The 26,778-nt window shown below is 63.2% G+C and overlaps 2 protein-coding genes across 8 annotated transcripts in view; both read right to left on the bottom strand.

Moving 5' to 3' along the window:
- Nucleotides 1-221: 221 nt before the first annotated feature.
- On the bottom strand, nt 222-9,569 carry WDR18 (WD repeat domain 18). 2 transcript variants are annotated; one of them, XM_040461859.1, is made up of 11 exons: nt 8,530-9,569; nt 7,368-7,478; nt 5,803-5,936; nt 5,508-5,649; nt 4,910-5,053; nt 4,682-4,746; nt 4,460-4,584; nt 4,040-4,206; nt 3,091-3,159; nt 2,872-2,999; nt 222-773 (listed from the first exon to the last, which is right to left on the bottom strand). In XM_040461859.1, the coding sequence occupies exons 1-11, from the start codon at nt 8,737-8,739 to the stop codon at nt 710-712; spliced, it is 1,359 nt and encodes a 452-aa protein (XP_040317793.1). In that variant the 5' UTR covers nt 8,740-9,569; the 3' UTR covers nt 222-709. The 2 variants fall into 2 exon arrangements, with proteins under 2 accessions (XP_040317793.1, XP_040317794.1); XM_040461860.1 differs by lacking the exon at nt 222-773 and having other exon boundaries at nt 2,868-2,999; nt 8,530-8,739.
- Nucleotides 9,570-13,801: 4,232 nt separating this feature from the next.
- The window catches only part of ARID3A (AT-rich interaction domain 3A), a 32,206-nt gene continuing 19,229 nt past the window's right edge, over nt 13,802-26,778 (bottom strand). For all 6 annotated transcript variants that reach the window (XM_040461905.1, XM_040461908.1, XM_040461909.1 and 3 more), the window contains 6 exons: nt 23,949-24,021; nt 20,685-20,868; nt 20,241-20,488; nt 18,151-18,447; nt 17,341-17,439; nt 13,802-16,893 (listed from right to left, as the gene is read on the bottom strand). In XM_040461905.1, coding sequence (XP_040317839.1) covers nt 16,724-16,893; nt 17,341-17,439; nt 18,151-18,447; nt 20,241-20,488; nt 20,685-20,868; nt 23,949-24,021 — 1,071 coding nt within the window. In that variant the 3' untranslated portion in view covers nt 13,802-16,723. The remainder of the gene's footprint in view (nt 16,894-17,340; nt 17,440-18,150; nt 18,448-20,240; nt 20,489-20,684; nt 20,869-23,948; nt 24,022-26,778) is intronic.

Raw genomic sequence — 26,778 nt, 5'->3', positions numbered from 1 at the left:
ATAATAGTTCCCATCTCCCGGTTGCCATGCAGATTCAACAAGTGAACACACGGGAGGTGATTTTCCCAACTGTGGTAAAACGCGTAATAAAATTTTTAACACTTTAACCATTTTTCTGTTTTTTTTTTTTTTTTGTTTTTTTTTTGTTTTTTTTTTTTTAGAGACAGAAGACAAACTGGGAAGGGCAGAGAGGAGTGAGAACCTCAAGCAGGCTCCATGGAGCCCAACGCAGGGCTGGACCCCGGGAACCACGAGATCACGACCTAAGCCAAAAATCAAGTCGACATTTAACCGACTGAGCCACCCAGGCGCCCCTCATCGCGACCACTTCCAAGTGCACAGCTCAGTGACATCAGCCGCACTCACACGGTCGTGCAGCCGCCCCCACCATCCATCTCCAGAACTTTCCACCTCCCCAGACTGAGACTCTGTCCCCAAGCAGCACAGACTCCCCGCCCCCTGCCCACCCCTGGCTCCCCCAGTCTGCTCGCCGGCTCTGTGGACGCGACCCCTCAGGGGACCCCCTGTGCGCGGGGTCACGCAGGACGTGTCCTTCTGGGTCTGGCTTCCGTCACTGCGCAGTGTCCTCGGGGTCCATCCATGTGGTGGCAGGTGGGCACTTTCTAAGGCTGGATCACATTCGGGCGTGTGGATGGACCACGGAGTGCCTACCCTTTGTGCGCGGACGGGCACCGGGGGTGTCCGGTGACTAAGGACCGTGCTGCTGTGAACGTGGGTGTGCAGGTACCTCTTTGCGCCCCGACGTGCATCTCCTGCGGGTGAGAGGGAGCCCGGACACGGGAGTGTGGTGAGAGCCGGGACGCAGGCCTGCTGGAGCACGGGGAGGCCCGATTCCCGAGGACCCTCCAGACTGTTTGCTACGCCAGCACCCGCCCCACGTCCCCACCAGCGCACACGCGGTTCCCTCCTGGAACACGGCCGGCAGGCACCGGGTGTCGCCGGCCTCTTCCCCTCGGCAGCGACTGCGCAGGATTTGGGGTCAGCTTGTGCTACGGAACGTGCACGTGAACCTCAGCCCGGACCTGATGGTTCGCCCCGTGCCACGCACCTGCCGCACACCAGCTGTGCACAAGCTCTGAGGCCTCCCTGCGGACCCAGAAGGGCCATGTCCCGCTTTACAGATATGGAAACTGACTCTGGGCCCGAGTGCAGCTTCTCCGAGGCTGCAGTGACCAGAAGGAGAGGCCAGCGGGGACCAAGTGTCCCCTGATGCTCTCGGGCCTGAGTCAGATCACAGCACCCCCGCCCCTCCCCTCAGCCCTGCAGGAACCAGGAAGGTCGGCTGCCTCTGCCCTGGGCCAGAGGGTGGGAGGAGTGACATGGCAGGAGGAAACCCCAGGACCCACGGAGTCAGCAACGGGGGGTCCGGAGGGGGGGGGGGGGGGGGGGGGGGGGCCTCTGACCCTGTGAATCCTCGGGAGGTCGGGGCGGGGGGAACAGCACCCCCGAGGCAAGAACCCAGAGCCAGGAAGGGTGGCCTCCAGACAAAGGTCGAAACGCTCAGCCCATCTCGTGGCCACCTGCCAGCTCCCTTCGCAACACCCGGCCCCCAGAACCAGCAACACATCTCCTTCTGAAACATCTACTCCTGGAACACGTACAGGCAGCCAAGGGCATGGAGGGAGGGCACAGGGGCACAGGCACCAGGGGCTCTGAGGGACCCTCGCTTGGGTCTGGGCACCAGAGCCTCAGTCAAACCAGATCTTCCAGACTTTCTGGAGACCCGAGGGTAAGGACAGCCTGGGCCCAGCCTACAGATGGGAAAACAGAGACCCTGGCACTCTGGGGAGGGGGCTGGCACCCTTGGGACCCTGGCCGAGCCCCTCCCTGCCCTCCGCTGCTGATGGGAACCCCAGAGGCCCAGGGCCTGCTGTAACCCCATTCTGGCCTCGAGGGGCTGATGGAGCCCAACTGAAAGCTGTGGGGGTGGGGGGCTTACAACGTGGTGTCCCCAGTTAGCCAGCAGGACCCCACCTCACGCCCTATCAGCTGCCGTGTGGCGAGACCCGTGGCCAGGGCGCGCAGCCAGAGGAAGGGGCTATCCCTGAGCCCAGGAGCGGGATCCCAGCTGGGACCGCTGGTTCCAGCTCCAGGTTCTCCAGCACCTGCTCAATCACGTGGATCTTCTAGGTCATTAAGCTGAGCTGTCAGGGGTGGGCAGCCTTCTGGAAAGTTCCGAGGATGGCTATGGGGCCCACGTGTCTGAGCTGGGCTCCGGGTGCCGGCCGACCACTGGCCACATCCCCAGGGCAGGTGTCCCTGGCCTCTCTCAGGCCCTTTCAGGCCAAGGGACGTTCTCATCGGGCCGTGTGGGCACACGTCCTTCTGGAGGACTCTGGCCCAGAACCGCCACCACGTGAGCCAGGCCGGGGGCACCCTTGCTGGGAGGCCATCAAAGGGACAGGACCAGTGGGACCACACTGCGCTCTCTGAACCATTCCTGACCCGGGTAACCTCCACCCGCACCTCAGAAGCCACCCCTGCCCCAGCATACCCTCCCACCGAGTGTGGCCTGGTCCTCACGGTCGAGCAAAAGCCCTGGGGCAGCCGACCAGTCTCTGAAAAGAACCATGACTTCTTGACAGAGTTTTAAAAACCGGACTCAGGGGGCTCTGCTGAAACAGGTCCCGCTAGGAGTCCTGGGGCTACCACGCGGGACCTGGGACCACCCCCCGCCACCGCCAGGGCACACAGAGGGTTGGAGAGAAGAGGCTTTTAGTCCTTTTGTTAAAGACAGAGCAGCACCAGAAGCCGCACGGAGGCACCAGGCACCGGCGGCCAACACGTGGTACACAAGGCTCCTCGAGGGGGCAACGCGTCCAGGGGCCGCTCGGTGGGTGGGGGGCTCACTTGGCCGGCCGCGTGATGATGCGCGTGGAGAAGTCGAACAGGTCGCGGTTGACCTTCCGCAGGTTCCGCACCTCGTCCTCCAGCTCGGCCACGCGGATCCGCAGCTGGTCCTGGCCGCCCAGGACGCTCTGGGGAAGGACAGGGAGCCGGGTCGCCTGCGGGTCCCGGACGGGGCGGGTGCTCGGGGTGTCCCCTGCCCGCCCCGTGGCCCCGGCCCACCTTCTCCATCGTGCCGCTCATCACCGCGTGCAGCTGCTCTGCCCGCTCCAGGTGGCTGGGCTCCGAGCCCTGCAACACAGAAGGGGCCGCGTGGCGCCCAGTGAGCAGGGGCAGCGGCCCTGCCAGGGAGGTGCCTTCCTGACACCTGCTGGCCGAGGGGACGCCGAGGTTTGCGGAAAGGACTGCCAGACGCCGGGCTGGGGCGTGCGACGTCTCTACTGAGGTCACGGGCTCCAACCCCCCGGCTGGACGGGTGCAATGTACTCCCAACGCGGCCCGGGGGCAGGGACACCCAAGGCCACGCCGTGGGCACAGCGCTGGGCCCTGACAGTCGTGCAGAGACCAAGGTCAAGGAGGCCCAGGAGACGGGCCGGCCGGTCAGCCGAGGCCTCCGGCCCCGGCACACCGTGGGCTGGACGCCGCTACTGCTGCGGGGAGGCCGTCTGTCTCCTGCTGGACAGCGTCAGGGCACGCGGCCCTTGTTGGCACAGCCAGAGGCCAGCTGTCTGCAGGAAGGCTCCAGACACCCCGAGGGGCTTGTGCAGTTCACGGAACGGTGGGCGGAGCACGGCCGGAGCCTGCCAGGCAAGGACCTGCAGAGCAGGTGGGTGCCCCCGGGCCTGGGGCGGCAGACGGGCGATCCCTGGGGGCTCCCCTCCCCCCGCTCCCCGCCCCCGCCACGGCCCCCTGTGGAGAACAGGCCGGACACACAGTACTTTCCGGCCAAGCTCTGCTCCGCGATGCGCCCTCATTCCACACGCCCTGGGTTTCCTGAGCTCACCTGCCAAACCCCCGCCTGGGCTCAGTCGCCAGGTCAGAGATGGCCCCTCACCGGGAGCGCCGCTGCTCCCGAGGCAGGTCACCACCCTGAACCCGACAGAACGTGCCGAGCAGGGCAGAGGAAGGTCTTCCCGAGGGAGGGGACGCCTGTGTGGGGACGGGGACGTACCTGCTGGTGGAGGCCCAGGCGCAGCGTGAAGCCCCCTCGGTGGGGCTCGTCCCCGTGCTCGGCGCCCAGCAGGTGCTTGTTGAAGTGGGGCAGGGGCAGGCCCGGCCTGAAGTCCGAGCTCAGCATGCTGAGCGGCGCCAGCATGATGGAGGCGTTGGTCACAGGGCCTGTGGCAGGGCAGGCCGCGGTCCGAAGCCGCCCCAGGCCACGCAGGCGGCTCCCACGGGCCCCCAGTCCTCACCCCCCAGCTGTCCAGGAGCGGCACCGCCCGGACCCCGGGCCTCTCCTCACAGCACAGGCCCCGGCGCGGCCAACTCGCCGGGGAAAAACCGTGGTGTGGACAAACTGGAGAAGCCGCGCGCCTTCCAGAGCCCCCGGAGGAGCTGGCTGCCCCGTGCCCCCGCACCCAGGGCGCCTCACCTTTGAGGGTCACCGTCCTGATGCACTGTTTGCTCTGGACGTCCCACAGGCGCACGGTCTCATCGTGGGAGCCGGAGAGCAGCACGCTGCCATCAGTAGACACGGACAGGCAGGTCACCTGGTTCCTGGGGACGATGAGTCCCACAGAGGGCGGCACAGGTCGTGACCCCAAGCCGAGAGCCCGAGCACGGGGCCCCTCCCGCTCCTGGCCCCGCCCCGCACCTGTGCCCTCTGAACGCCTTCCCGCTGTCCTGCTCCGGCTGGAAGGTCTTCTCTCTCTGCCCAGGCTGTGGAGGCCAAGAGGGCCCGGGGCCGCGCCTCAGCCCGGGGGCCCCGGGCGGGGCGGGGGGGCGGGGGGGGGGAGGGGGAAGGGGGGAACCTGGGGTCCCACGACCCACTGAGCACCCCGGCCCGGGCCCAAGCACCCCCTTCCCCCACCTGTCCACTCACCCAGGTGCAAAGGTCGACCTGGAAGATGGACCCGTCGCTGCCGCCACAGAACAGGTGGTGCTCGGCCAGGTCCATGGTCACGGCCACGATGGCCACGTCGAACAGCACAGAGAGCAGGAGCTCGCCCGACGAGACCTCCCACAGCTGGGGGTGTGGGTGCGATAGGATCTCTGGCGGCTCTGGACCCCCGGGAACCGGGGCCGCAGCCGTGGCCCGGGGGTCGGGGGTGTGGAGAGACCCAGCCTTCCCAGGGGCAGAACTCGCCTCTCAGGCCCATGACCCCTCCCCCCAACCTGCTTTAGCCGCCGCCGGCCCCCGCCCACCGCAAAGCCCAAAGGGCCAGCGCGCCCTCAAATCCCCTGAGGTCTGGCCAGGGAGCCGCCAGGCACAGGCAGCCGACGGGGAATTTCCAAGCCGACGCAGGCCTGGACCGTCCACCCTCTGGCCGTCCTTGAGGCGGGAGGCATCAGGGGGATTAGGAGCTGTCTGGAGCTGCCAGCCTGGGGAAAGGAGGCGACTCACTGGCTCGCGCTGGCCAAGAGCCTGCCCGCTGCCAGGACATGACTCACAGATCCACTTGGGGGGGGGGGTCCCCTACCTTCACCGTCTGGTCCAACGAAGAGGTGGCCACCCGGGCCAGGGGCCCCCCAAAGCCACAGTGCAGGTCTGTGATGGGGAGGGTGTGACGAGACCAGACGTGCCGGGGGGCTGGGGTCCTGGAGGGGTCGACCTGCAGCACGCTGTGTGCAAGAAACAGACCTCAGCTGGGGGGGAGGGGGCCCCCACCCTGATGCCCCGCCTGGCTCTCAGCCCCCTCCCACCCTGGGGCCCCGGCACGGCTCTTTCCACGTGCGCTGTGGCCAGACCCGACCCGAGAGGGCCCGCGGCCCCACCTGCACAGGCTCCACACCAGCACCAGGCAGTCTTTGCCCCCCGAGAGGAAGTGGCTGCTGTCCCCAGTGAACCGCAAGCATGACACATCCTGATAGTGGCGGCTCAGGATGACCAGAAGGTTCCCCGTGGAGACCTGTGGAGGGTGCACACAGGTCAGGGCAGGAAACGGGCGCTGCCCCCGCCCCCCGGCTGCCAGGTCACACGGGGGCACTGGGGGGAGAGCCTGTCCACACTGACTGTCCCAGCGCTCGGGTCAGGGGTTCACGGCCAGGGTGTCTGGGAGGAATACTGAGGCCTGGTGGGAGGCCGTGCCTCTTCCCGGCTGTCCTGCCTAGGACATCCCCAAATGGATGATGATCTTGTTGCAGCTCCCACCCCCTCGTCCACAGTCACCCTGACCTCTGAGCCCTGTGCGTCAGCTGGCCCGAGGACCCCTGTCCAGTGCGGGACAAGGCCGTCACGTAACCATGGCATCCGGGGAGGGCATGGGCTGTCTGCGTGGAGGAGGGTGACAAGGCCCCAGAAGAGGCTGGTGAGACCGTGGGCCCTTCCCTCCAGAACCAGCCAGACCTGGGACCCAGGAGCGGGAAGTCACCGTCTTCAGATGCCACCACAGGGGGATGGGCCAGTGGCTGGGGCCGGGGGCAACGGGGAGGCCCCTGGCGGCACGGACAGGTGAGCCTGGGAAGGTGGGGTGGGCTGCGGGGCCAAGACTCTGTTGTGAGTTGACCGGTGTTCCCCTAATACACAGATTCACGTTCTAACTCCTGAGACCTGAGGCCTTCCTCGAACACGGGGTCTTTACAAGTCTAACCACACACCAGAGGGTGGCCCTGAATCTGACCATTGGTGTCCTTACATAAGGAAAAGCTGGAGAAACAGCCTCCCCCTGAGGCCCCTGCTCTGAGCATTTCCAGCTTTCCTCCCCCTTCATCCACACAGATGGAAGGGGGGAAAGGTGGACAGCGGCAGATACCACCGGAGTCAGGTCCTCAGCCGGAGTTGCTGCCTTGGGTTGGCTGTGGGGGGCGCCCCCTTGTGTCCATGGCCCGCACCGGTCAAGAATTCGCCCGGAGGGTGAGGGAGCCAGGGTCAGACCACAGAGCCCACCAGCCAAGACCCAAGACGTCCCTCATTAGAGAGGGAGAGGGGACACTGACTTCTGCCCACGCTCCCTGCACCAGGGCAAGGATTTCGACCATGATGGGCAACCTTTGAAGAAACCCCCCCGCACCAGAGCAACCACTTCCTAGTTTTAGAATCACCAAAAATCGTTGAAGTCATTAAAAGCCTCTGGGGTGAAATAACTAAGCCCCCTCGTATCTCCGTGGTCCTCAGGCCTCTGGGGGAAGTACAAAGGCCGTTTTACAGGTGGGGACAAGGTCAAGAAAGGCAGAGCGTGATTACGTGTCCATCTTCTGGCCTCAAACCCTGTGCTGTCTGTGCAGGAGGTGACGCGGGTGCCCCCCGCCCGAACAAAAGCAACTGTTGCTGACAACACGGCCTAATTAACCCAGCGCCCTGAGATCAAATCCCACCACCCTGGTTTTACGCCTGCTCTTACCTCCCACAGGTATATGCTCTCTGCAATCCCCGCCAGGACATACAGGCCATTGGGCGATGTGGTCAGACAGGTGACAGGTCCAGGACACATGATCTTCTGCTGGAGCTGGTCCTAGAGAGACAGACATAAGAAGCCTCTGAGCTTCACGTGGAACTCGGAAGCTAGGGGACAGTGGGGAGAAAAGTCCGAGAGAGCTAGAAAGAAGGGCAGGAACAGGGGTGATTTGAACTAATCAAGGGTCATCAAGAAGGCACCTGATCCAGCCCAGGCTTTGCAGGCTGGAGGGGGAGGCCTGCAGATTGCTGGATCAAAGCAAAGAACGGTGCTCACTCTGGGTGGGGGTAGGGGTGGGCAAGCCACAGAAGGTCCAGGAAGGAGTTGGAGAGCCCAATGGCCAGGCGGCTTGTGCCACAACCCCGCCTTCCCTAACATCCAGCCTGTGATCCTGACGGTCAGTTTTCTCATCTCTTTAAAGGGAAAACTTCCTGAGTATGAGTGGACCACACCAGGTAAAGCCAGAACACAGAGCTTGTCCCGAGAAACTTCAGCTGTCAGAGCCGGGCAGCAAGAAACTTCAGTGGCTGCACTTTGGATGTTTATAAGAAGAGACCAATGGGCCCTTGGGATGAAGGGTCGTATCTCGTGGGGGGGGGGGGGGGAATAAATGCATGACTCTCCTGGGCCTCTGATATTCAGCTTCCAAGACCAACAGACCCGTGGAACCCCCACAGAAAATCCTTTTTTCCCCCCTTCTCCTTACATGAGCAGCAAACAAGTTTATTAGCGTGTTAAGATCAGAAAGCTTTCTTTACAGAGAGGAAGCATTCAAGAGCGAACACTCTGAAAGTCCTTTACTTAAACTTCGCTCCCCAAGCTCCCTCCCACTTCGCCAGCCCATCAAGGGTGCCTGCCCCACAGACGCTCCTCACTCTCCCCAGTGGCCCACCCTCAGCCCAGCGCCAACGATCCCACCCAACCCAGAGCGAGCCTCCCTCCTCGCCAACCGCCCCCAGACCCGCGCATGCGCAGCGCACCCTAACCGAGACCACCCCCGTCCCGGTTCAGGGACCCCGCGGGCCCCACCGACCCTTCCCCCGACCCCACTCTGGGGCACCCCGCGCACTCTCCGACGAAGCCCGGGCCGGGGCGCGCGCCGCCGCACCTTCCGCTGCAGCTCCCAGGCGCTGATGTAGTTCTTGCCCAGCTGCGCCGCCAGCAGGTACTCGCCATTGAGCAGCGCCAGGCCGCGGGGTCCGGCCTGGCCGCCGCGGTACGTGAGCAAATTGGCGCCCGAATGCAGCTCCCACACGATGCAGCTCCACAGCTGGGCCGCCGAATCCGTACACACGGCCACTTCCATGGGAGCCGCCATCTTGCCTCCCCCCCCACCGCCCCGGAAGTACGTCACGCCAGCGAGACTCCGGCACCTGCGCCGCGGCGGCTAGAGCGGCGCCCACGTCTCCTCGCCCCGGCTGGCGCGTGACCACGTGCTCGAGAGGGGGCTAGATCCCCGCCCCGCGGCGGTGGGGGCGCGTGCCGTGGAGGTGGTGACCGTGGAAGGAGACCTCGCCCCCAGATAGGGGGGGAAGTCGGGGCTCAGCGTCTCCTGCAGAGAACTTCAGAGCCCGGAGGTCGCCTGGCCGTTTCCGCTGGGCGCCTTTGACCAAGTGACACGGTCAATCGGATTCCTTTTCTTTTTTGTAATGTGCGAATAGTAAAGTCCCGAGCTCGCAGGCCTCGATAATCATTTGCACGAAAAACGCGCGCTGCGTACCTAACCTGTCTAGCTGAACGCCCCCGGGTCCACCGTCGCCGCCCCCAGACCCCTCTTCTCTGGGGCCACGAAGTGCACCTGTACATTTCAGGAACGTGGTGCAGGCCAAACAAGTCGCGATCTCAGTCTGAGGGGCGCCTACCCTCCACTACAGCTGCCGGCCCCAGGCCAGGTCTCCAAACAGCGCCTTTCAAAAACGTGGAATTAGTTGGAAACCTGTGAAGTCAATCCACTTAGCCGGTGAGGCCTTGGCGTCTATTCCCAGCGACACTGGAGGGTGCCGGATGCCCGGGGTCTGCAACAGTGCCGGAAGCGCCCGCCCCAAGCTGCCGAGGGCGTTATGGGAGCAGGTGTCCTAGAGCAGGGCGGAGACCGTGCGCCCCCAACCCCGCTTCATATCCAGGAGACGATGGGTGGACGGAGGGAGGGAACCGCCTGAGCGAGGAACGGGAGCTCGGGGCGTGGGGTATCCGCGGCTCCAGCCCCGACCGCCAGGTGGCAGGCGCGAGCCTCGGACCGGGAGGCCGGACCCGGAAAGGGCTTTTGCCCAGGGCGGCTGCTCCCAGCCCTGGGGCCACAGCAAGAAGCAAGTTACGGGGATGAAAGGGCTGCCACGGGGGACCTGCCTAGTTTGGGGATCTGGAAGAGGGGCTTCGGAGAGCAGGTGTCACTTGAGCAGGGAATTAACAGCTTGGAGGGAGAGGTGGGCAGAGGAACGTGCAAAGGCCCCGGGGCAGACCATGGAGGATGGAGCTGGGCAGTGCAGGGCCTTTCAGCCAGTGGGTAGCCTGGATTTTATTTTATCCTGGAGGGCGGGGATCCATTGGGAACTTAAGGACGCTTGTAAATTGACGTGAGGAGAGCTGAGTGTGCAGGGACCTCCTAGTTCAGACAGGTCGCAAGTGGAACCAGGTCTCCCTGATTTCCACCCTCACAACGAGTTGATGCTCCTAGGTTCCGCAAATTTTTTTTTTTAATATTTAAAAAAAATTAATGTTTATTTTTGAGAGAGAGCTTGTGCAAGCGGGGGAAGGGCAGAGAGAAAGGGTGACAGGATCAGAAGCAGGCTCTGCGCTGACAGGAGAGCTGATGCAGGGCTCGAACTTGCAAACTGAGAGATCGTGACCTGAGCCAAAGTCAGATGCTTAACCAACTGAGCCACCCAGGCGCCCCTTTTTATTTTCTTCAAATGTTCATGTATTTTTCTGAGAGCTAGAGCATGAGCGGGGGAGGGGCAGAGAGAGTGTGGGACAGAGGATCTGAAGCAGGCTTTGCGCTGACAGCACAGAGCCCCATGGGAGGGGGGCTCAGACTCAAGGACTAAACCGTGACACCATGACCTGAGCTGATGTCGGGTGCTCAGCTGAGCCACCCACACGCCCCCTCAAATATTATTTTAAACACTGGGTGGCTCAGTCGGTTAAGCGTCTGTCTTCTGTTCAGGTCATGATCTCCGGTTCATGAGTTCAAGCCCTGCGTCGGGCTCTGTGTCTCCCTCTCTCTCTGCCCCTCCCCCGCTCACACTGTCTCTCTCAAAAACAAATAAACATTAAAAAAAAAAAAAGTGTGAATAAGAAAAACAAAATGCCTGGAATGCTAATTTACGCTTTTCAAACATTGGTTTCCCAAAATCAAATCTTTGAATCCCGAGTCCCTGGCGCTCCGTGGAATCTGGTTTGAGAATGTGTTTGAGAATGCCACTGTATGGCTCCCAGGAGTGGACCCTGGTGGCCTTTCTTCTAAACATCAGCTCAAGGCTTCAATCTGCACTTTTTTTTCAATTTTTAAAAATTTTTGAGAGAGAGAGAGTGTGAGCCTGGGAGGGGCCAAGAGAGAGGAGGAGACAACGCAACGCAGGCTCCAGGCTCTGAGCTGTCAGCACAGAGCCCGACATGGGGCTTGAACTCATGAACCGAGAGATCGTCGTGACCTGAGCCATAGTCCGGACACTCGATCGCCACCCAGGCGCCCCTTGAACCTGCACTTCTGAGCTGTGAGGCGAATCACTGTGAAGTTCTGGGCCTCAGTTTCCCCACATGCACAGCCACTGCAGCGACTGTAGTTTCCCGTAGCTGTGGGATCTGGGTCCTGGGTCTGCGTCTGCTTCCAGGAAGTCTGGCCTGGAAGCCTCCAGATCCCTGGGATCCAGGACACAGGGGCAGGCCCAGCAGATGTGGGTTGCAGAAAACACCAACTGTGCAGACGGGTGCCAGAGTGTGAGGGGGCTTGATGCCCGGAGGGTGCTGGTTGCTGGCACTCAGGCAGGGGCAGGCCCAGGCGACAGCTGGATCTCAGTCCTGGCCCCTCACAGGCCTCCTTCCCCCTCCTCTCCTCCCAGGAGGTCAGAGGTCACCCCACCCCCAGCCCAGCCAGCGTGGAATGAGGACAGACCAGTTGTGTCGGAAGAGAAAGGCTACAGCCACACTTTGGGGGGGGGGGGGGGGGGGGGGGGGTTGTCCAGGGACCACCCCTGTCGCCAGACCTCCTTGGTGCCAGCTGGATGCCTGGTCCCAAATCCAAGTCTGTAGTGTGTGGCTAGAGGGGCAGAAGCAGGATGGGGGAAACCGAGGCACAGATACGGTTCCCCCACCGCCACCCCAGTAAGCCCTGAATTCTTTTTTGTTTTTGAGAGAAGGAGAGCGCAAGGGAGCGAGGGAGGGGCGGAGGGAGAGAGAGAGAGAATCCCAAGCAGGCTCCACCCTGTCAGCACAGAGCCGGACACGGGGCTCAGTCCCCCGAACCGTGAGATCGTAACCTGAGTGGAAATCAGGAGCCGGACGCTTAATCGACTGAGCCGTGCAGGTGCCCCTAAGCCCCGAGTTCTCGTTCGTTATTATTTTTTCATTATTGGGCACCTCCTGTTTGTAGGCAGTGGGTACACACTGAAGAAACAAACCGACCCCCCTTTCTGGCGTCCTGGCCCCCAGGCCCCTTCCCAGGGCAGCCCCGTCCGGGCCACACGTGGTGGGAGGGAAGGCAGAGGACTCGGTGAAAACCTCTCGCTCAGGCATCCCTTCCTGGTGCCTTGCAGGTTCCCTCAGCTCTGCTGGCTGGACGCGGGTCCCCACGTTACCTCCAGGAGCCTCCCCGGCCTCGGCCTCCTCACAGGCGCGGAGCGGGAGGCCAGGGGGACAGAGGCCGCCGGGTTCTGGGAGGCGGGGCGGGCAGTGCCGGGGCCTGCCGCCTCCCTGGTCCCCCAGGGGCCGTGTGACCTCAGGGGCTCTTCAGCGGAGGAATGAAGGGGGGCACCGGCTGGGCCAGTTTGCAAGAAGGAGTGTTTTCCCGTTTTAAAGGATTTTTCTTGATCTCCGGTGTGTGAGGGGGAGGGGCCCTGGAGGAAGGTGGGTGACCTGTCCTCCGACCTCTCCTGGCCCCCCAGGCCCATGGAGGCTGGGCCCAGGATGAACAGCTGACTCACTTCTAGCAGGTGCGGAAAGCGCGTGGATAAACCGGGGCAACCGCCAGCTCGGACCGGAGGGGCGGCTGGCTGTCCCCCGTTCCTGGTGCGGCCTTGGGGTGCTGACCCGGGCGGGAGGGGCCGGCCAGGGGGAGGTGGGGCGTGCCCGCTGCAGGCCTCGCTGACCTTGAGCCCGGCACAGCCTGTGTGCGGGTGTCACGAGGGCGAATGGAGCGGACGTCCCAGAAAATCTCTCCCGGCCACAAAGCTGCGGAGCCAGTGTGGTTTGGGTTCGGAGGCAGGGCGCCCAGGGGCCCCCTTCCGTCTGTGCGGAGGCCCGACCCCACCCCTGGGGTCTGGTTTCTCAGGCCGCACCAAGGAATCCTACAACGTGAAACCTCGAGCCGAAGCACAGAGGGCGGAAAGGCAGGTGGGGGCAGGCTGGGCCCTGCTCCAGTGGGGGTGGGGGACTCCACGCGGGCACCCCACACGCGTCCGGCCAGTCCAGCTGAGGGGCGCCCCGGGTGGCCCAGAAGCAGAGGCAGCAGAAACACAAGGCAGAGTGCTGCGGAAGTTTCCAGACGGATGAGGGACTGGCAGAGAAGGCCGCACCCAGGGGGCCTAGGTTAGAAATCCCACAGTGACAGTGGGGGGGGGGGGGCCCGGGGGCCGGGCGGGGGGGCCCGGCCCTGCCACTGAGGTCCCCCCCCCAATCCCTAAAACAGCCTTTGTACCACCAGGTCCCCAGGGACGTGCATATGGCCACACACCCACTCTTAGAAGGGGGATGCTGAGGAACGGCTTAGCCAGGGCCCGTCCCCTGGACACAGCTGGCATTTGGGGGCGGGGGGCTCCTGGGCCCCACCCCTTGGTGCCAGGAGCTCCCCAGTGTGACAACCTCTGATGTCCCCCCCCCCCCACGAAAAAAACCACCACAGGACACAATTTCTGTTAAAAGTCAGAAGTGTTTTGTCTTGTTTTAATACCTCATCAGCTTTACAGGGTTACAATTGTCTTAAATATTTTTGAAGTTTAAATACAATCTGCATAATAATGTTATAAAATGTAAACTTTCAGTGTTCTTTTAAATTTCAAAATCACACACCTTTTTTTTCTTTCTTTCCTTTTTTTTTTTTTTTTTTGGTTTTTTTTCTTTTTTTTTTTTTTTTTTTTCCCTTTTAATACCTGAATGTTCTGCAAACACTGAAGTCTTACCAGGGCGCGACAGGCCGGGCCCGGCCAGAGGTAGAGTCGTTTTAAACCTTTTTTTTTTTTTTTTTTTTGGAAGTTTTTTTCACTTTAACCTGAGTCCTGGCGCGGTACCCACGCCGTCTGACAAACCCCAGAGAAACTGAAATTTCTGTCAGGAATGAAAGGCTGAATTCATGTTTGCCAAGAAAAACCGCAGAAACAAAGTTAAGGGGGAAAAAAGGAGACAGTGGGCAAAAGTGATACAGTGAAAATGGGTTTACAAATGCAGAGGAATGGAGACTACCGCGCCTGCCCGCCCCCAGCTCGGGGGTGGGCGCACGGAAGATTCTAGAAGCAACACCTCCAGCAAGACAGCCCCAGGGAGCCCCTCTCCGCCCTGAGTCTGGGGTCCACCCCCTCTGGAACGAACAGTGCACCAGCCAGGACACAGCCGCCCCCATCCCCACCCGCGTTTGCATAAGGGGGTGCCCATCCGCACCCCAGAAAGCCTCCCCTTCCCTAAGCCCAGAGACCGCAGTGGCAGGCGGCTGAACGCGGGTACCTAAGGCAGAGGCAGGGGAGGGCCGCCCCGGCTGTGGCCTGGAGGGTGGGACCCGGCCCCGAGCCCCGCCCAAGCCCCGCCCCCACCTGTCCCTACAGTCACCACTGGAACAGCGGGCCACACCCTGCGTTACATCCGGGAGGCCACACCACCCACAAGATACACGTGGACACACGGCACACGCACGAACAAAGCGGGTGCACAGGCTTTCCAGGGGGAGGGGCCCCACGGGCGGGGGTGGGGGGGGAGTCGAGGGGACAGGTGCACGTCCCTGCGGAGACCCTGGGCCAGCCGCAGAGGGCCAGGCCCGGGCATGGGTTTTGGCATCAAGAGTCAGACCTGAGGTAGGAAGAAGGCGCTGCAGACCGCCCCCCCCCCCCTCCACGTGGGCCCAGGGCGCCCACGGGGCAGTTCGGGGCGGGAGGAGAGAAGGGGCAGGGGCTCCCAGGTTCTCGCGTGGAGCCCGACTGTGCCCGGGGACAAGGGATCCCCCTCCCACAATGATTGTGCTGCTGCAGTGACAGACGGGAAGGGCAGAACCTTCTAGAAGGAAAAGCAGAGAGGAAACCCCACTCCTGCCACCCACTCCTGAAAGGGTGGGGTGTGGGGGTGTCAATGACCCTGAGATATCCCAAAGAAAGGGGTTGCCTTCCAAACACACACCAAAGCCCCACATAACAGAAAACCCAGACCTGGGGGGCTCAGGACCTCCCCCTGCCCCCAGGTCTCCAAGGCTACAGGGTGATGCCTGGGTGGGGGAAGCTGGGAGGCTGCCAGGCTGGCACTGCCCCTCAGCCTCCTGAAGCTGGGCTCCTGAGCCCAAGTAGAGAGTACAGCCTCGCCCCGGGAACAGCCGAGCCACCCCCTCCGCAAACGAAAATCCCGCACCGTGTGAAAACACTACCAAACATCACCTGGTCCACGGGGACACGGGACGGCAGGGCAGCCAAGAAAGTCCCCAGACCCGCCTGGGGCAGACACTGCCGCCTCCTGAGGCCCATCACCAGCCACTGCAATAACCCCCTCCCTCCAGCGGTGCCCCCCCCCCGACACCCACCTTCTAACCAGGAGGACGGGGCGTGTGGGGACCTGGTGTGGTCTCCATTCAGTTACTTTAGTTCCTGCAGGGAGGTGTGGCCCCAAGCAAAAGGGGCCAAGAGAGAAAAAGGCGACAGTTAAGGAGAAGAGAATTGGGGGGGTGGGGGGGTTCAGGATGCCGTGGCCCCAAAAACCTCGCCCTGAGCTAAGCCCGGCTCACCCGGTCCCCAGTATGGATAATCTCCCGGAGTAGCCCTTTCACTCGGGAGCCCCCAGGCCACATTCATCCCTGAGACAGGAGCCCGGGGGGCTGGACAGGTGGAGGGAGCCCCCTCCCACGCCGAGGTCCTTCACCCTGCGCCTTCTACTTAAGACTTCCGGCCTCTGCAGCGCCAGCACGAAAAGCACAGCGAACAGACAAGACCACGGATGTCACGGTCGCCTCGCCGGTCACCGGTCTGAATTCACGCCCGCCCCCACCCCACCCCCCCCCGCCCCCCGTAGCACCTGAGTTCATCACTTCTCCTGGCTCTGGGCCTGCCAGCTGCCCACTGCGCTACAGGAAATGCACAAGGAACCCGAATCAGTTATGGGAAAATAAAAAGGGTATTACTTTTCTTCTTTTTTTTTTTTTTTTTTTGCATTTTCAAGTCCAGTTTCCCTGAATGAACACAAATATATAGATATATATATATATATATCCTTTTCCTAAGGTTTGATTCCTCCCCCAAGAATAAAATAGATTATTTACAAAACAAAACCCCGAAACCTCTTAAAAACCCTATAGAGTTTGAGTATCACTGTTTCTTAAAAAAAAAAAAAAAAAAAAAAAAAAGTTCCCAAAAAGCAACGAGAAAAAAAACTCTACTGATCGTGGCTCAGGGGTTTCATTCAACACAAGGAGCTGGGTGTGGTGTGTGATGAATGGGAAAAAAAAAAAAAAAAGGCAAAAAAAAAAAAAAAAAGACAAAAATGAAAACACACAGTGCAGAGATGTATGAGGTAAACAGGATTGGCCTCCCATGGCAACTGGTCCAAACACACCCCAGACCCCAGACCCCAGTCGGTCGGTCGGTCCGGCAGGGCTGCAGGAAAGCCTAGGAGACACATGCCTCTCTCTTTTCTGATTTCCTTTGCTGTTCTCACAATTCGTGTCTCTGAATGTCCGAAACCTGAGTAATTCAAGTGTTCCTTGGTTTTCCCCTGTTTTATTAAATTTTCTTTATATATATATATGTATATATTTTTTTCTTTTCTTTTTGGCGTTAGCTGTGGCTCCTTTGTGGATACCTCCCCTCCCCACCCGTATCTTCCGCCGTCCCGGCCCCTGCGTGGCCCACCTCGACCCCCCACCCAGGCAGGGGCCAGGGGGTGGCAGGTGGGGAGTGGTGCGGTTAAGGCAATGAGTTATTTGAGGTAGAAGACGTGGCAGGTGTGGACAAGCCCGCCGGCCCGGCCTGGCTGCCCGTGCTGCTGCTGGTCCCGCTGGTCCCGCTGGTCCCTCCCCGGCTGCCACCACCACCGCCTTTGCTGGGAGCGGACGGTGGCTGAGCAAACAGCACTCCTAACGCGAGGACAGGAGGAGAAACACGTCACCGAGTCGAAAGGTCCTGAGCACTGACACCCCACAAAGTCACCCACGGGGGCTGTGGGGACAGGGAGGCCACAGGTCCCCCCCTTCTCCGTCCCTGGGAGTCGCCCTCCCTTAGCAGCGGAGCCCCTCTGTGTCCACGGCACCTCCTGGTGGCCCGTGGGAGCTCCCGGCTGACTACTCGGGTTGTTGAGAAGGAACTCGTCAATACCACCTGCCATAGGAAGAATGCGACAAGGGGTCTGCCTTCTGAGCAGCTGCCGTGTGCCCAGCACCGTGCTACGGATGCCGTGCGGACTACCTCGCTGCGGTCTGCTATGGGCTCCGGCCGACCGGCCCGGGGGATAGGGGCGACCCAGGGCTCCCGAGTTAACGGGGAGACAAGCGCCCAAGGACGGCGTGGGGCCCGGCTGGTCCTACCTGTGTACATGATCCCGTTAATCTCCACCGACATGCTAATACTGTTGCTGCCATTGGGGCTGGTCAAGTTCGCAGCCGAGTCCTGGCGGCTCTCGCAGGCTGTGGGAAGAAGAAACACGGCCATCTGCAGTCACACATGCGTCTGTGCGAGGGCCTGCTTCCGTCACCCCCGCTGGACTTCACGAGTCACCGAGCGCGGACCGGATCTGTCACCGGCACACACGGTAGGTAGTCAATAAATATTTACCGAGGAAGAACGTATCTGCCTAAAACTGGCTTTTCTCACGATGACGGGTCTTAACGGCCACAGAGCCGTCTAGACTTGACTCGTTCCATCCCCTGCTGATGGACACACGAGTGGATTCAAGGCTCCACTATCACAAGCAGGATCACGCCAGTGACCGCAGGGAAGCGCCCTCGGCTACGTGTGCTTCCTGGAGCGTCTGCGGCAGATCCCAGGAGAACCACTGGGTCGCAGGGCAAGAATGTTTTCTATTTTGGGAAGAGGTTGCCCAACTGTCACCTCCTTAGACTCCCACCAGCAAGACCGGGTGGGCCCACGTTCCTGTATCCTGACCGACATTCGATACTATCAAACTCCGACGGGCGTCTCCTCGCTAACACTCAGATCCCCGAGTCGGCTTTCCACATGAACTTACTACTCGTCACCGCTGCCCGGGTCTTTTATGGGGTTAGCTTTTTTTTTTTTTTCTTATTGATTTGCAGGCACTCTTTACATATGTCGACTACGAGGCCTTTACTTTGTTACGGGAGCACGCAGCAGGGAGGGTTCGGGCACCGGGTTGGTACCTTGGCTGTTGATGCGGATGCTCATGGGCAGCTGGGCCGTCATGGCCAAGAAGTTCTGCTGCAGGGCCCGCTGCACAAGCCGCTGCTGTTCCTCAGTCACGAGGGCCATCTTCTTCTCAGGCGGCTCCCCCGACTCCAGCTTCTCCCGAAGCTGCTCCAGGGCGGCCGCCTGGGCCGCCACGGCCGCCTGGGCCGCCGCTGCTTGCACCGCTGCCGCCTGGGCGGCCACCACAGGGTGACCCGCCAGGGAGACCGGCAGGCGGCCGGGCACCGTGATAGGGATGGCCGAGTCCTCCTCTAGACGGGAGAGAAGAAGAGTCGGTGGGCAAGAGGGACCCGCAGCGGCCGGGTGCGGCCCTCCGCCCGCGGCAGGAGCGCGCATGCGCCTGGACACCTCCGCCCACGGGGTGCGCACGTCCTCTCCGCAGAAGCAGGCGAGCGCTGCCAGATCTAAGGTCAGCCTGACACCGGGTACCGCCGCGACGGGAACGACAGTGTCACAGTCGCATCCAGCACGGACGTCGCACAGAGACGCTGTCACAGCACTTGCTGCGGACGGCACTAGTTGGAGCAGCTGGGAAGCGCCACGTGTCTCGTCTGACGCGCTCCGCTCGAGAACCGCCTCGAGAGGCTGTCTCGACACTCGCGCGCCTGCCTCCACCCTCTTACGGCTGCTTCACGGGGGAGGCGGCTCGGAGGATGTGGAAATGTTGCCAAAGCCACAGGGGGTGGGGGTGGGGGGCGCGGAGCTGGGACTCGAACCCAGAACCCGCTGCCAACCATTCACCTCCTCTGTGGTCGAAGCAAATGTCCCCATCGCAGTTTCTACCCGCTGGTCCCACCGTGACCTGCTGTCTCTTCTTCTCCCGACTCTTCTGCCCATGCCTGTCCCGGCGCTGCCTGCATGCTGGGCGGTGGGCGGGTGGGCGGGGGGGGGGGGGCGCCCCCCCCCCCCCCCGCCCCTGCCAGGGTCTTTGGCACTCTCTCCTTTGTCCCCGTCTTCTGGGCTCACTCCAACACCACCTCAGCCATCAGAAAACCCTTCTCCCTGCCGGCCAGCACCTCCCCAGCTCCCGCATGAGGCCTCACGCCCGGCGGACGTTTATACTGACTCGTGGGCATCACCGGAGCTCCCCAGGGGTGGGGGTAGGTAAACTGAGGTCCACAGAGGGCTGAGTGACGCTAGCGGGACCCCATTCGCCTAGGATCTGACCAGGCCTAAGTCGTGGGGATCACGCTGGATCCCCCGGCCACCCCAGGAGGCAGGGAGTCCCAGCCCAGGTGGCAGGTGAGAGACACGCAGGGGGCTTTGCCTGCTTGAGGCCGCACCGCCACGTGTGCCGTTGGTGTTTCTGTGCTAGGAAGGATTCAGAGGCTCGCTGGGTGAGAAGGTTGTGATCGGCTGGTGGTGCCTGCCACGAATGGGGGGCTCCCTACCAGGCATTCGAAAACTGGGCCCGCTGCCTGCTGGGGGCCAGACACACCCAAGGCTCTCCTTCCACAAACCCACAAAGAAGGGATCGCTTTCCCGTTTCCCCAGCAAGAAAGCTGGGCCCAGGAGGGGCCAGTGAGCTGCCCAGACACACCCAGCACTAGATTCGGGGAAGGTTGAACGGCCAGTGGGGTGGGCCCACACCACACCCGTGACCGTCCCTGCTGGACAGTGTTGAGAAGGTCCTGAAGCTCAAAGGGAAAAGAATTCAGCAATCAGCTCGTAAGGTCTGCCGTGGGCAAGGGACTGGAAAAACTCCGGCCGTCAATACTGCCGCCCACAGGCAGAACTCGGGCGACGCTACAGTAATTTGCTAGTAACACCGGCCAAGGGATTGGGAAGGAACCGGGCGCCCGGTCAGAAACGGGTGCAGCAGCTCGGACTGCGGAAGCGGTGCTCGATTAGTAATGTCTGCCGCGGGCACGGGCTGGGAAACTGTGCCCGATCCTGAACGATTAGTGATGTCTGCTTGCTCTGGGGTGGGGAGAAGGGCCCGGCTTAGTCACGCCCACTGGGGGGCGCAGTACCCAGAGGGGGTCAGAAAGCCCGGGGCCCGGAGCAGAATGGGGTCCGGGCCCCAGGGACGCGCGGCCCTTACCTTTCTTGATCTTGGGGGCCGGGGTGATGGAGCTGCCGTTGGTGCTGGCGGCCAGGCCCAGGGAGGGCACGGGCAGCTTGGGCGAGGACAGCATGCCGTGGGCCCCGCCCGGCGAGTAGGCGAACAGGGAGCCCCCGAAACTCTGGCGCCGGCCCTCCCGCCGGTTGCTGTCGATGGCCGCCTGCAGCTCGTTGGGGTTGCTGAGGCCGCGCTTCTCACACTCGTAGGGATACAAGTACTTCATGTACCTGCGGCAGGGGCAGGGGCAGGATGGCGCCGGGGGCCCCCCCAGGACCGCCCTCGCCAATCCCGCCACCCAGCCGAGTGAGCTCGAGGCGGACCGTCCTCAACCCGCACCCTGACATCAGGACTGGCTCTCCGCGGCCGCCCCGGCCCCTCCCGCCCCTCCTGCCTCCCCTATGCGGGGCGCCGGCGGGCACTCACTGGGTCCGCAGGGTGAAGGCAGCGCTGGTGATGGACGTGGGCAGGTTGAGGCCTTTGGTGATCTCCCTCCACAGCTTCTTGTTGATGACCTCCACCAGGCCGCCCTTCTCCGTCACCAGCACGTACAGCATGAACAGGTCAAGCACCTGCTTGGCCATGATGGGGATGCGGTTCACGGGCGTCCCTGCAGGCGCGGGGCAGGGAGTGCAGGTTAGTGGGGGGGGGGGGGCAGAGCCACAGGCGCAGCAGACGGCACGTGTACAGCCAACGCGCCTGTCCAGAGAGGTCTCTCCTGTCGCGGGCACACGGGGGCAGGATATCCTCTGCGGGGCCTCAGCAGCTCCCCGGCCCCGCCCCCTGGAGGTCAGGAGCTCTCCAGTCATGACAACCACAGACATCCATGTGTCTCCTGGGGGTAGAATCGCCGGGGGAACCCCCCCTTGAGAGAGCACAAGGAGGCCCGTGTCTCCATCAGAGGCTCACCCGGGGGTACAGAGACCCGGGACAGGCTGCGGGGCCAACCTGGGGACGTGTGTGAGAAACATGGCCCTTGTGAGTGTGGCTCCATCGACAAGCACAGTGGCCAAAACAACCCGCCTGCGTCCCCGAGGCAGGTGCCCTCCGGGTCCCGGGCTTCCCAGGGGTTTGCAGCCGTGAGGAGGCAGCACTTGGCTAATCCACCCTTCAGCTGAGAGAGCGGGGTGGCGGGCTGGTCCCCTTTTCCACCCACACTGACCCTCATAACTGCTGCTGCCCCTGATGCAGAAGCCCGTGGCCCAGCCTGTCTGGCACCTTCTCGGCCGAGGGTGGAGAAGCCCCCCGTTTCGACTCTCCCTGCCGCGGAAACCCAGCTCTAACATCTGGCCCCTGGCTGCTGTCCTGGTCAGCTGGGGTCGCCCGGCTCAGATCCCCTGGAGCCCAGGCTGGCACACGGCGGGGGCTCAGGAAACAACGGTGAGATGTGACCGGCCCGCGTCACAGCCTACAGGGCACGTCGCCGCACCCCAGAGATGGGCAAACGGAGGCCCCGGGCTGTGGCTCCCGGAGAAGGGCCAGCCCAGCTTCTCGTGAGGGGCCAGCCGGTCCACACTCCTGGGACCCTGGTTCCTGGGCCCCAGAGCCAGATGCTCTGGGGTCACCTCCTGCCACTTCTGTCCTTTCCAGGTTTCAAAACCCCCACTAACTGAGGACAACCCGGAGAGGGTGGAGAAAGCTGGATCTCAGACCCCCCCCCCTCCCCCCCCCCCCCCGACAGGGAGAGAGGAAAAAGCGACAAGTGTCAGGGGCTCACCCAGCCCCGGCCCACCTGGGACATTGGTTCAGGCTCTGCACTGAGAAAGAACAGAAAGAATCACACAAAAGATCCTCTGGGGACCCCACGCCCTGGCTCTGCACGGGGCCTGGACGGATGTTTACAGAAGGAGCAGGGTGGAGAGCAGAGAGGCACCGGTGGAGGACGGGGCACTGGGGGCAGCAGGGAGATAAGGAGGGTGGGGAGGTCTTCAAGGAAACAGCAGGAGGGGGGGGCGCAGCCAGGACCCCTCTCGCATTCCCAGCCCCCAGAGAATTCTCAGAGCCTTCTTTGTGACGTGAAAAAAAAAACTACTTTCTCTGGGTCTGGAGCGAAGGAGGGCTTGTGGGATGCAGGGCATGGTGTCCGGGGCCCAGGGGGGAGGGGTCTAACGCACTCTCAGCCCCAAAGCCTGCCAGTTACAGAAGGGGAGGGTCCAAGAAGATGGCAAGGGAAAGGGGCACTTGGGGCTGGGTTCTGAGGGTTGCAGAGGAGTTTGTCGCTCCCTGCCCTCCAGGGGAGCCCGGCTCGGCGAGGATGGCAGAGCTGGACGCCGACCCTCACGGTCCGTGTGGCCCCCGCCTCACCCATACCCAAGGGCGGCTCACGGTACTTCCCGACCTCCAGGACACCAGGCCCAGTCTCCGGCGGGATGAGTGGGCTCTGGGCCGGGGAGCTCGGGGCCCCACGGCAGGGTGGTGGGGGCGGGGGGTGGGGGGGGAGGGGAGGGGGGCTCCGGCAGGTGTGGACGGGTCGATAAAGCGAGTGGGGGAGGATCTCTCTGACCACACGGTGGGCAGCGGGCCCTGGATGTGACTGGTCTCAGTGATAACAAGGAGGGGGCCCCCACCCCAGGACCGGGTCTGGATTCCCCCAGCCCCGGCACGGGAGGGGTTAATGCGAAGGCCGCAGCCCCCTGCCCTTCCCTTCCGGCTGGGCGGCTGGGCCTGTGTTTACAGAGGCTGTTCGAGAGGGAGGGGCGCAAAGAGGCCCTGGACAAAGCCAGCGGCGGCCAGCCCCTGCGGCGGCCCCAGGTGGACCCTGCAGCACCCCAGCTGGGCCCGCCCCTTCCTGCCTCAGGGCTCGGAGGATGCATCCCCTCCCCGGCCTCAGTTTCCTTCCCTGAACGGCCCACGAGGCGGGCTGTCTAACAGGCAGAGGAATGAGCTCCGCTGTGCAGTGGGTGCCCTCAGGGCCCCCGGCCGGCCAGGCCTCTCGCCCCGTGGCAGCTCAGAGCCGAGGCCGAGGCCACGCGTGGGGGTGCGGGGGACCCCCTGGGGTCTGGGGACGTGCACCCAGACCGGTCCCTGACCCTTGGGCCTTTGCTCCCGGTCATCTTCCTGTTCTGCAGGCCTCGGTCACCAGGCATTTCCCGGCCGGGCCGTGTTCGGCATCCACTACACCCCAGACCCAGGGGGTGGGACGGGCTGCAGAGGCGGGGGCTTGGCCCGGTACGCTGTTGGCACTTCATAAATGCAGCCCTGTGCTCAGCATGTGTGGGGTGCCGCCACACAGTGGCAACTGTTCCTGGCCCCTCTTACAGACGGGGGAACTGAGCACCCCCCCCCCGCCCCGCCCCCGTAGGCACAGGGGAGGGGCCGGGACTGGCCTTGCACCAGCAGCCACGGAACACCAGTGTCAAGACCACGAAGGCCGTGAAGCCAACCCGAGGAACTTCTATCCTATTGTCCCGGGGCCCAGCTGCCCTCCTGGCCGTCCACCTCTGCTCCCTGGAGGCCGGCTCTGCTGCAGGGGACCCTGGGGGCGGTGGCCGGGGGTCCCTGGGAGCCAGGACTCCATCACACCATGGGTCTCGGCAGCAAAAAAAAGGCCTGACCTGACGGTTCTGGGCTGGGGACCAGACACCTCCTACCCAAGGACCTACCCCTTAGACGCTCCCACCTGTGCCTCCCCCATCAGACCCGACTGCCAAGCAGGCGCCAGTCCCCAGGACCCCCGTGGGCGAGCCTCACCTCGCTTCTGCATGAAGCTGAACAAGTCGTCCAGGAACTCCTTCCTCTTGGGGTCCCCGTCCAGTTCGTAGAGCTGTGGGGTCAGGGAGGGGAAGGGTCAGCCGGTGTCAGCGCTTGGGCACGGGCGCCACATCCCCACTGAGGGGCGGCCGGCAGAGGCAGGTCCGAGGTCCTGAGGCCCCAGGTTCAGATGAAGACACAGGTACCTGCGTGTGTCTCCCATGGCGGTTGGCCGCCCCCAAGCCACATGCTGGGCCCCTTAGAACAAAGGTTGAGTCTCCTGCAGCCCTGAAGGGCAGCGCCCAGACCCAGGGGTCTCCTGAGGCGGGTCCCTCCTGCTGGCCCGCTCCTGGAGCCCCAGGTGTCCCTCCAGCACCTCCACGGGCTCCTCCGTGCACCTGTCGGAACCCTGCTTCTTTGAGGACACCCCCCACTGGATTGGGCCCCCTCGTCTCCCCCTTAACTAACGACACCTGCAAAGACCCTGCTCCCCACAGGAGCTCGTTCTCGGGCCGGGAGCTGGGTCTTGACATGTCACTTGGGAGACACCATTCGTCCCAGACAGACAACGCCGGTGCAGACAGCCAGCACGCAGAGGCCACATCCTGGAGCTGCCCCCCGAGAGGCGGCTGTTTTGTAGATGAGGAAATTGGGGCCCAGAGGCAGGCGAGAACCCAGAGCCTGGGAATGTCAGGGCCCTTCGGCCCAGACTCTGCCCTGGGCTCTCCAGTCATTGGGTGAGGGGCTCGGGGGTCCCCGGCTGCATTGACCACCTGCTCCCAGGGGCCGGCAGCAGAGGTGACTGGAGAGTGGAGTTGGAGGGGGGCGGCGGCAAAGAGCAACCTTCACGTTAAGCCCTGGGGAATGGACCCAGAGGGATCCGGCCCGTGGGGGGCCTTGAAACCACCAATCAGCCCCGGCTGGGACAGTCCATCATTAGGGCCCAAGAACACGCCAACGCCCAGCGCCTGCCGCCTGCCACATCCCCGGGGGCTTCGGAGGCAGGGTCTCCGGGGCTGGCCGCCCCTCAGCCTCCCTCCCCTCTCTGGGGTTTGGTTCCCCCATCGGTGGAACAGAGACGACAACGCGGGGCCTCCGGGCACAGGCCGGGGTGGTCCAGGCTGAGTCTTTGTCTCTGCCCTGCCCCAGCCAGGCTGGCCAGCTACATTCCTGTGCTGATTTATGGTGGTCAGGGAGGCCCCACGCCTCCCCCTGCCTGAGGGTGTGTGGCCTGCAGGTGGACCTCGGCCATCCTCCCCTGCCCCGTCCCCGCCTCTCCCGCCCACACACCCTGCCACGCACACCCCCCTCCTGGGACCTCACACCCACTCTCCTCCCTGACCCTTCCTGCACCACGCCCCGTGGGACTACACACCGGTCGGGTCTCCTGTCGGCCCACTCGCTCGTGTGGGATGTGGGGGCTTCGTGTGGTTTGTCACTAGTGTCTAGGTGGGGTCAAGCACACGGCAGTCGGTGAATAAATGGTCGTTCGGTGATCCCTGACTTGCCTCAGGGTGGGCCAGCCTGGGCAGAGGGGCATCACCACGTTTTGGAGTCTCGCTGGAGACAGCAGGTGTCCCCAGGTTCACCTCCACCCGAACCCCCACCTGTGCAATCTTATCTGGAAATGGGGTCGTGGAGGATGTGGTCGGTTAAGCTGAGGTCGTACTCGGGATAGGGTGGCCCTAATCCCACAACACGTGTCCTTCTAGGAGAAGAGACACAGCCACAGAGAAGGCCGTGTGAGGACGAGGCCACAACTGAGGGACGCCAGGGGCCGCCGGCCACACCAGAGGCGGCAAGAGGCAGGAAAGACCCTCCTTGGAGCCGCGGGGGAGCATGGCCCTGCCCCACCTGGATCTCGGACATCTGGCTCCAGAATTCAGGAAAACAAATTCCTGCTGTTTTCAGTCTCACAGTCTGTGGTCATTGCTACGGCCGCGCACACAGGCCCCTCCTGATAGGCGGCAACATCTGTTGAGATCCTGACCTGGGGAGGGGGTTGGGGGGGGGGTTGGTGTCCACCCTGCCTGAACCTCCCTGGACCCGGTCCCGAGAGACCTCAGTGCCCCTCGTGCCTCAGTCCTCCCATCCGCGAGGACGGCTCACCATAAACACGACAGCTTCACCTGGAGCTCCAGGAACCGTCGTGATCCCTGTATCCCAGGCGGGGAAACTGAGGCTCAGGATGGAGACCAGCTCCCCCGAGACCTGGCAGCTGGCTAGGTGGGGGAGCTGTTAGCCCCCAGGCCAAATGGTGGGTGGACAGGCCTGTGGCAGGGCCCAGTCAGACCCCCGTGGGGCCAGGGTATTGTTCGAGGCCGTAAAGGGGGATGTGCAGGGCCCCCGGCTGCCGGGGGGAGGCCGCTTTAACGGCTGTTGCTGTGGGCAGCTGACAACAAAGGCAGGCAGTAAAGGCCACCCCAGCTTTATGGGGCTCAGGCCCCAAGTTCCGCTCCCCTGCTGCCCCGGCCAGGCCGGAGGGACGGGGGCATGGGGGGCGGCGTCCGGGCCCCAGTGCAGGCCGGCACGCCCACCGCCTGTCCTCACGAGGCTCCAACTCACACCGCGGGGACACAACACACCCCGTGCTCGGCCCAGGCCTCTGCCCCGCTTGAGGTGGGCCGGGGGGGCACTGAAACCAGTCGCCTGCCGCGGCCGCAAACCCAGGCTGGACACCCGCGAAGCCGCCGGAGCCCCTCCCTCGGGGCCGAGGGCTGAGACAGACGACCCGCGCCAGTCTCGGCTCTCGCCCTGGCCCCGCCTGACCTAGTGGCACCAGCCACCCCCCAACGGCCCTGCAGCCCCGGAGACCCCCCCTGCCCCCCCC

The sequence above is a fragment of the Herpailurus yagouaroundi genome, unplaced genomic scaffold (genome assembly GCF_014898765.1).
Source record: "Herpailurus yagouaroundi ecotype Mexico unplaced genomic scaffold, PumYag 295, whole genome shotgun sequence".
Lineage (NCBI taxonomy): Eukaryota > Metazoa > Chordata > Mammalia > Carnivora > Felidae > Herpailurus > Herpailurus yagouaroundi.
This window is presented reverse-complemented; position numbering and strand designations above follow the sequence as displayed.

What these genes read in the sequence shown, in the direction of transcription:
- WDR18 (XM_040461859.1), bottom strand. Translation starts at nt 8,739, where the DNA reads ATGGCGGCTCCCATGGAAGTGGCCGTGTGTACGGATTCGGCGGCCCAG. An exon ending in CAGGACGGTGACCCTCAAAG is followed by an intron (nt 4,207 to 4,459) that starts GTGAGGCGCCCT and finishes GCCCTGCCACAG; the next exon opens with GCCCTGTGACCAACGCCTCC. An exon ending in TGAGCGGCACGATGGAGAAG is followed by an intron (nt 3,000 to 3,090) that starts GTGGGCCGGGGC and finishes GTCCTTCCCCAG; the next exon opens with AGCGTCCTGGGCGGCCAGGA.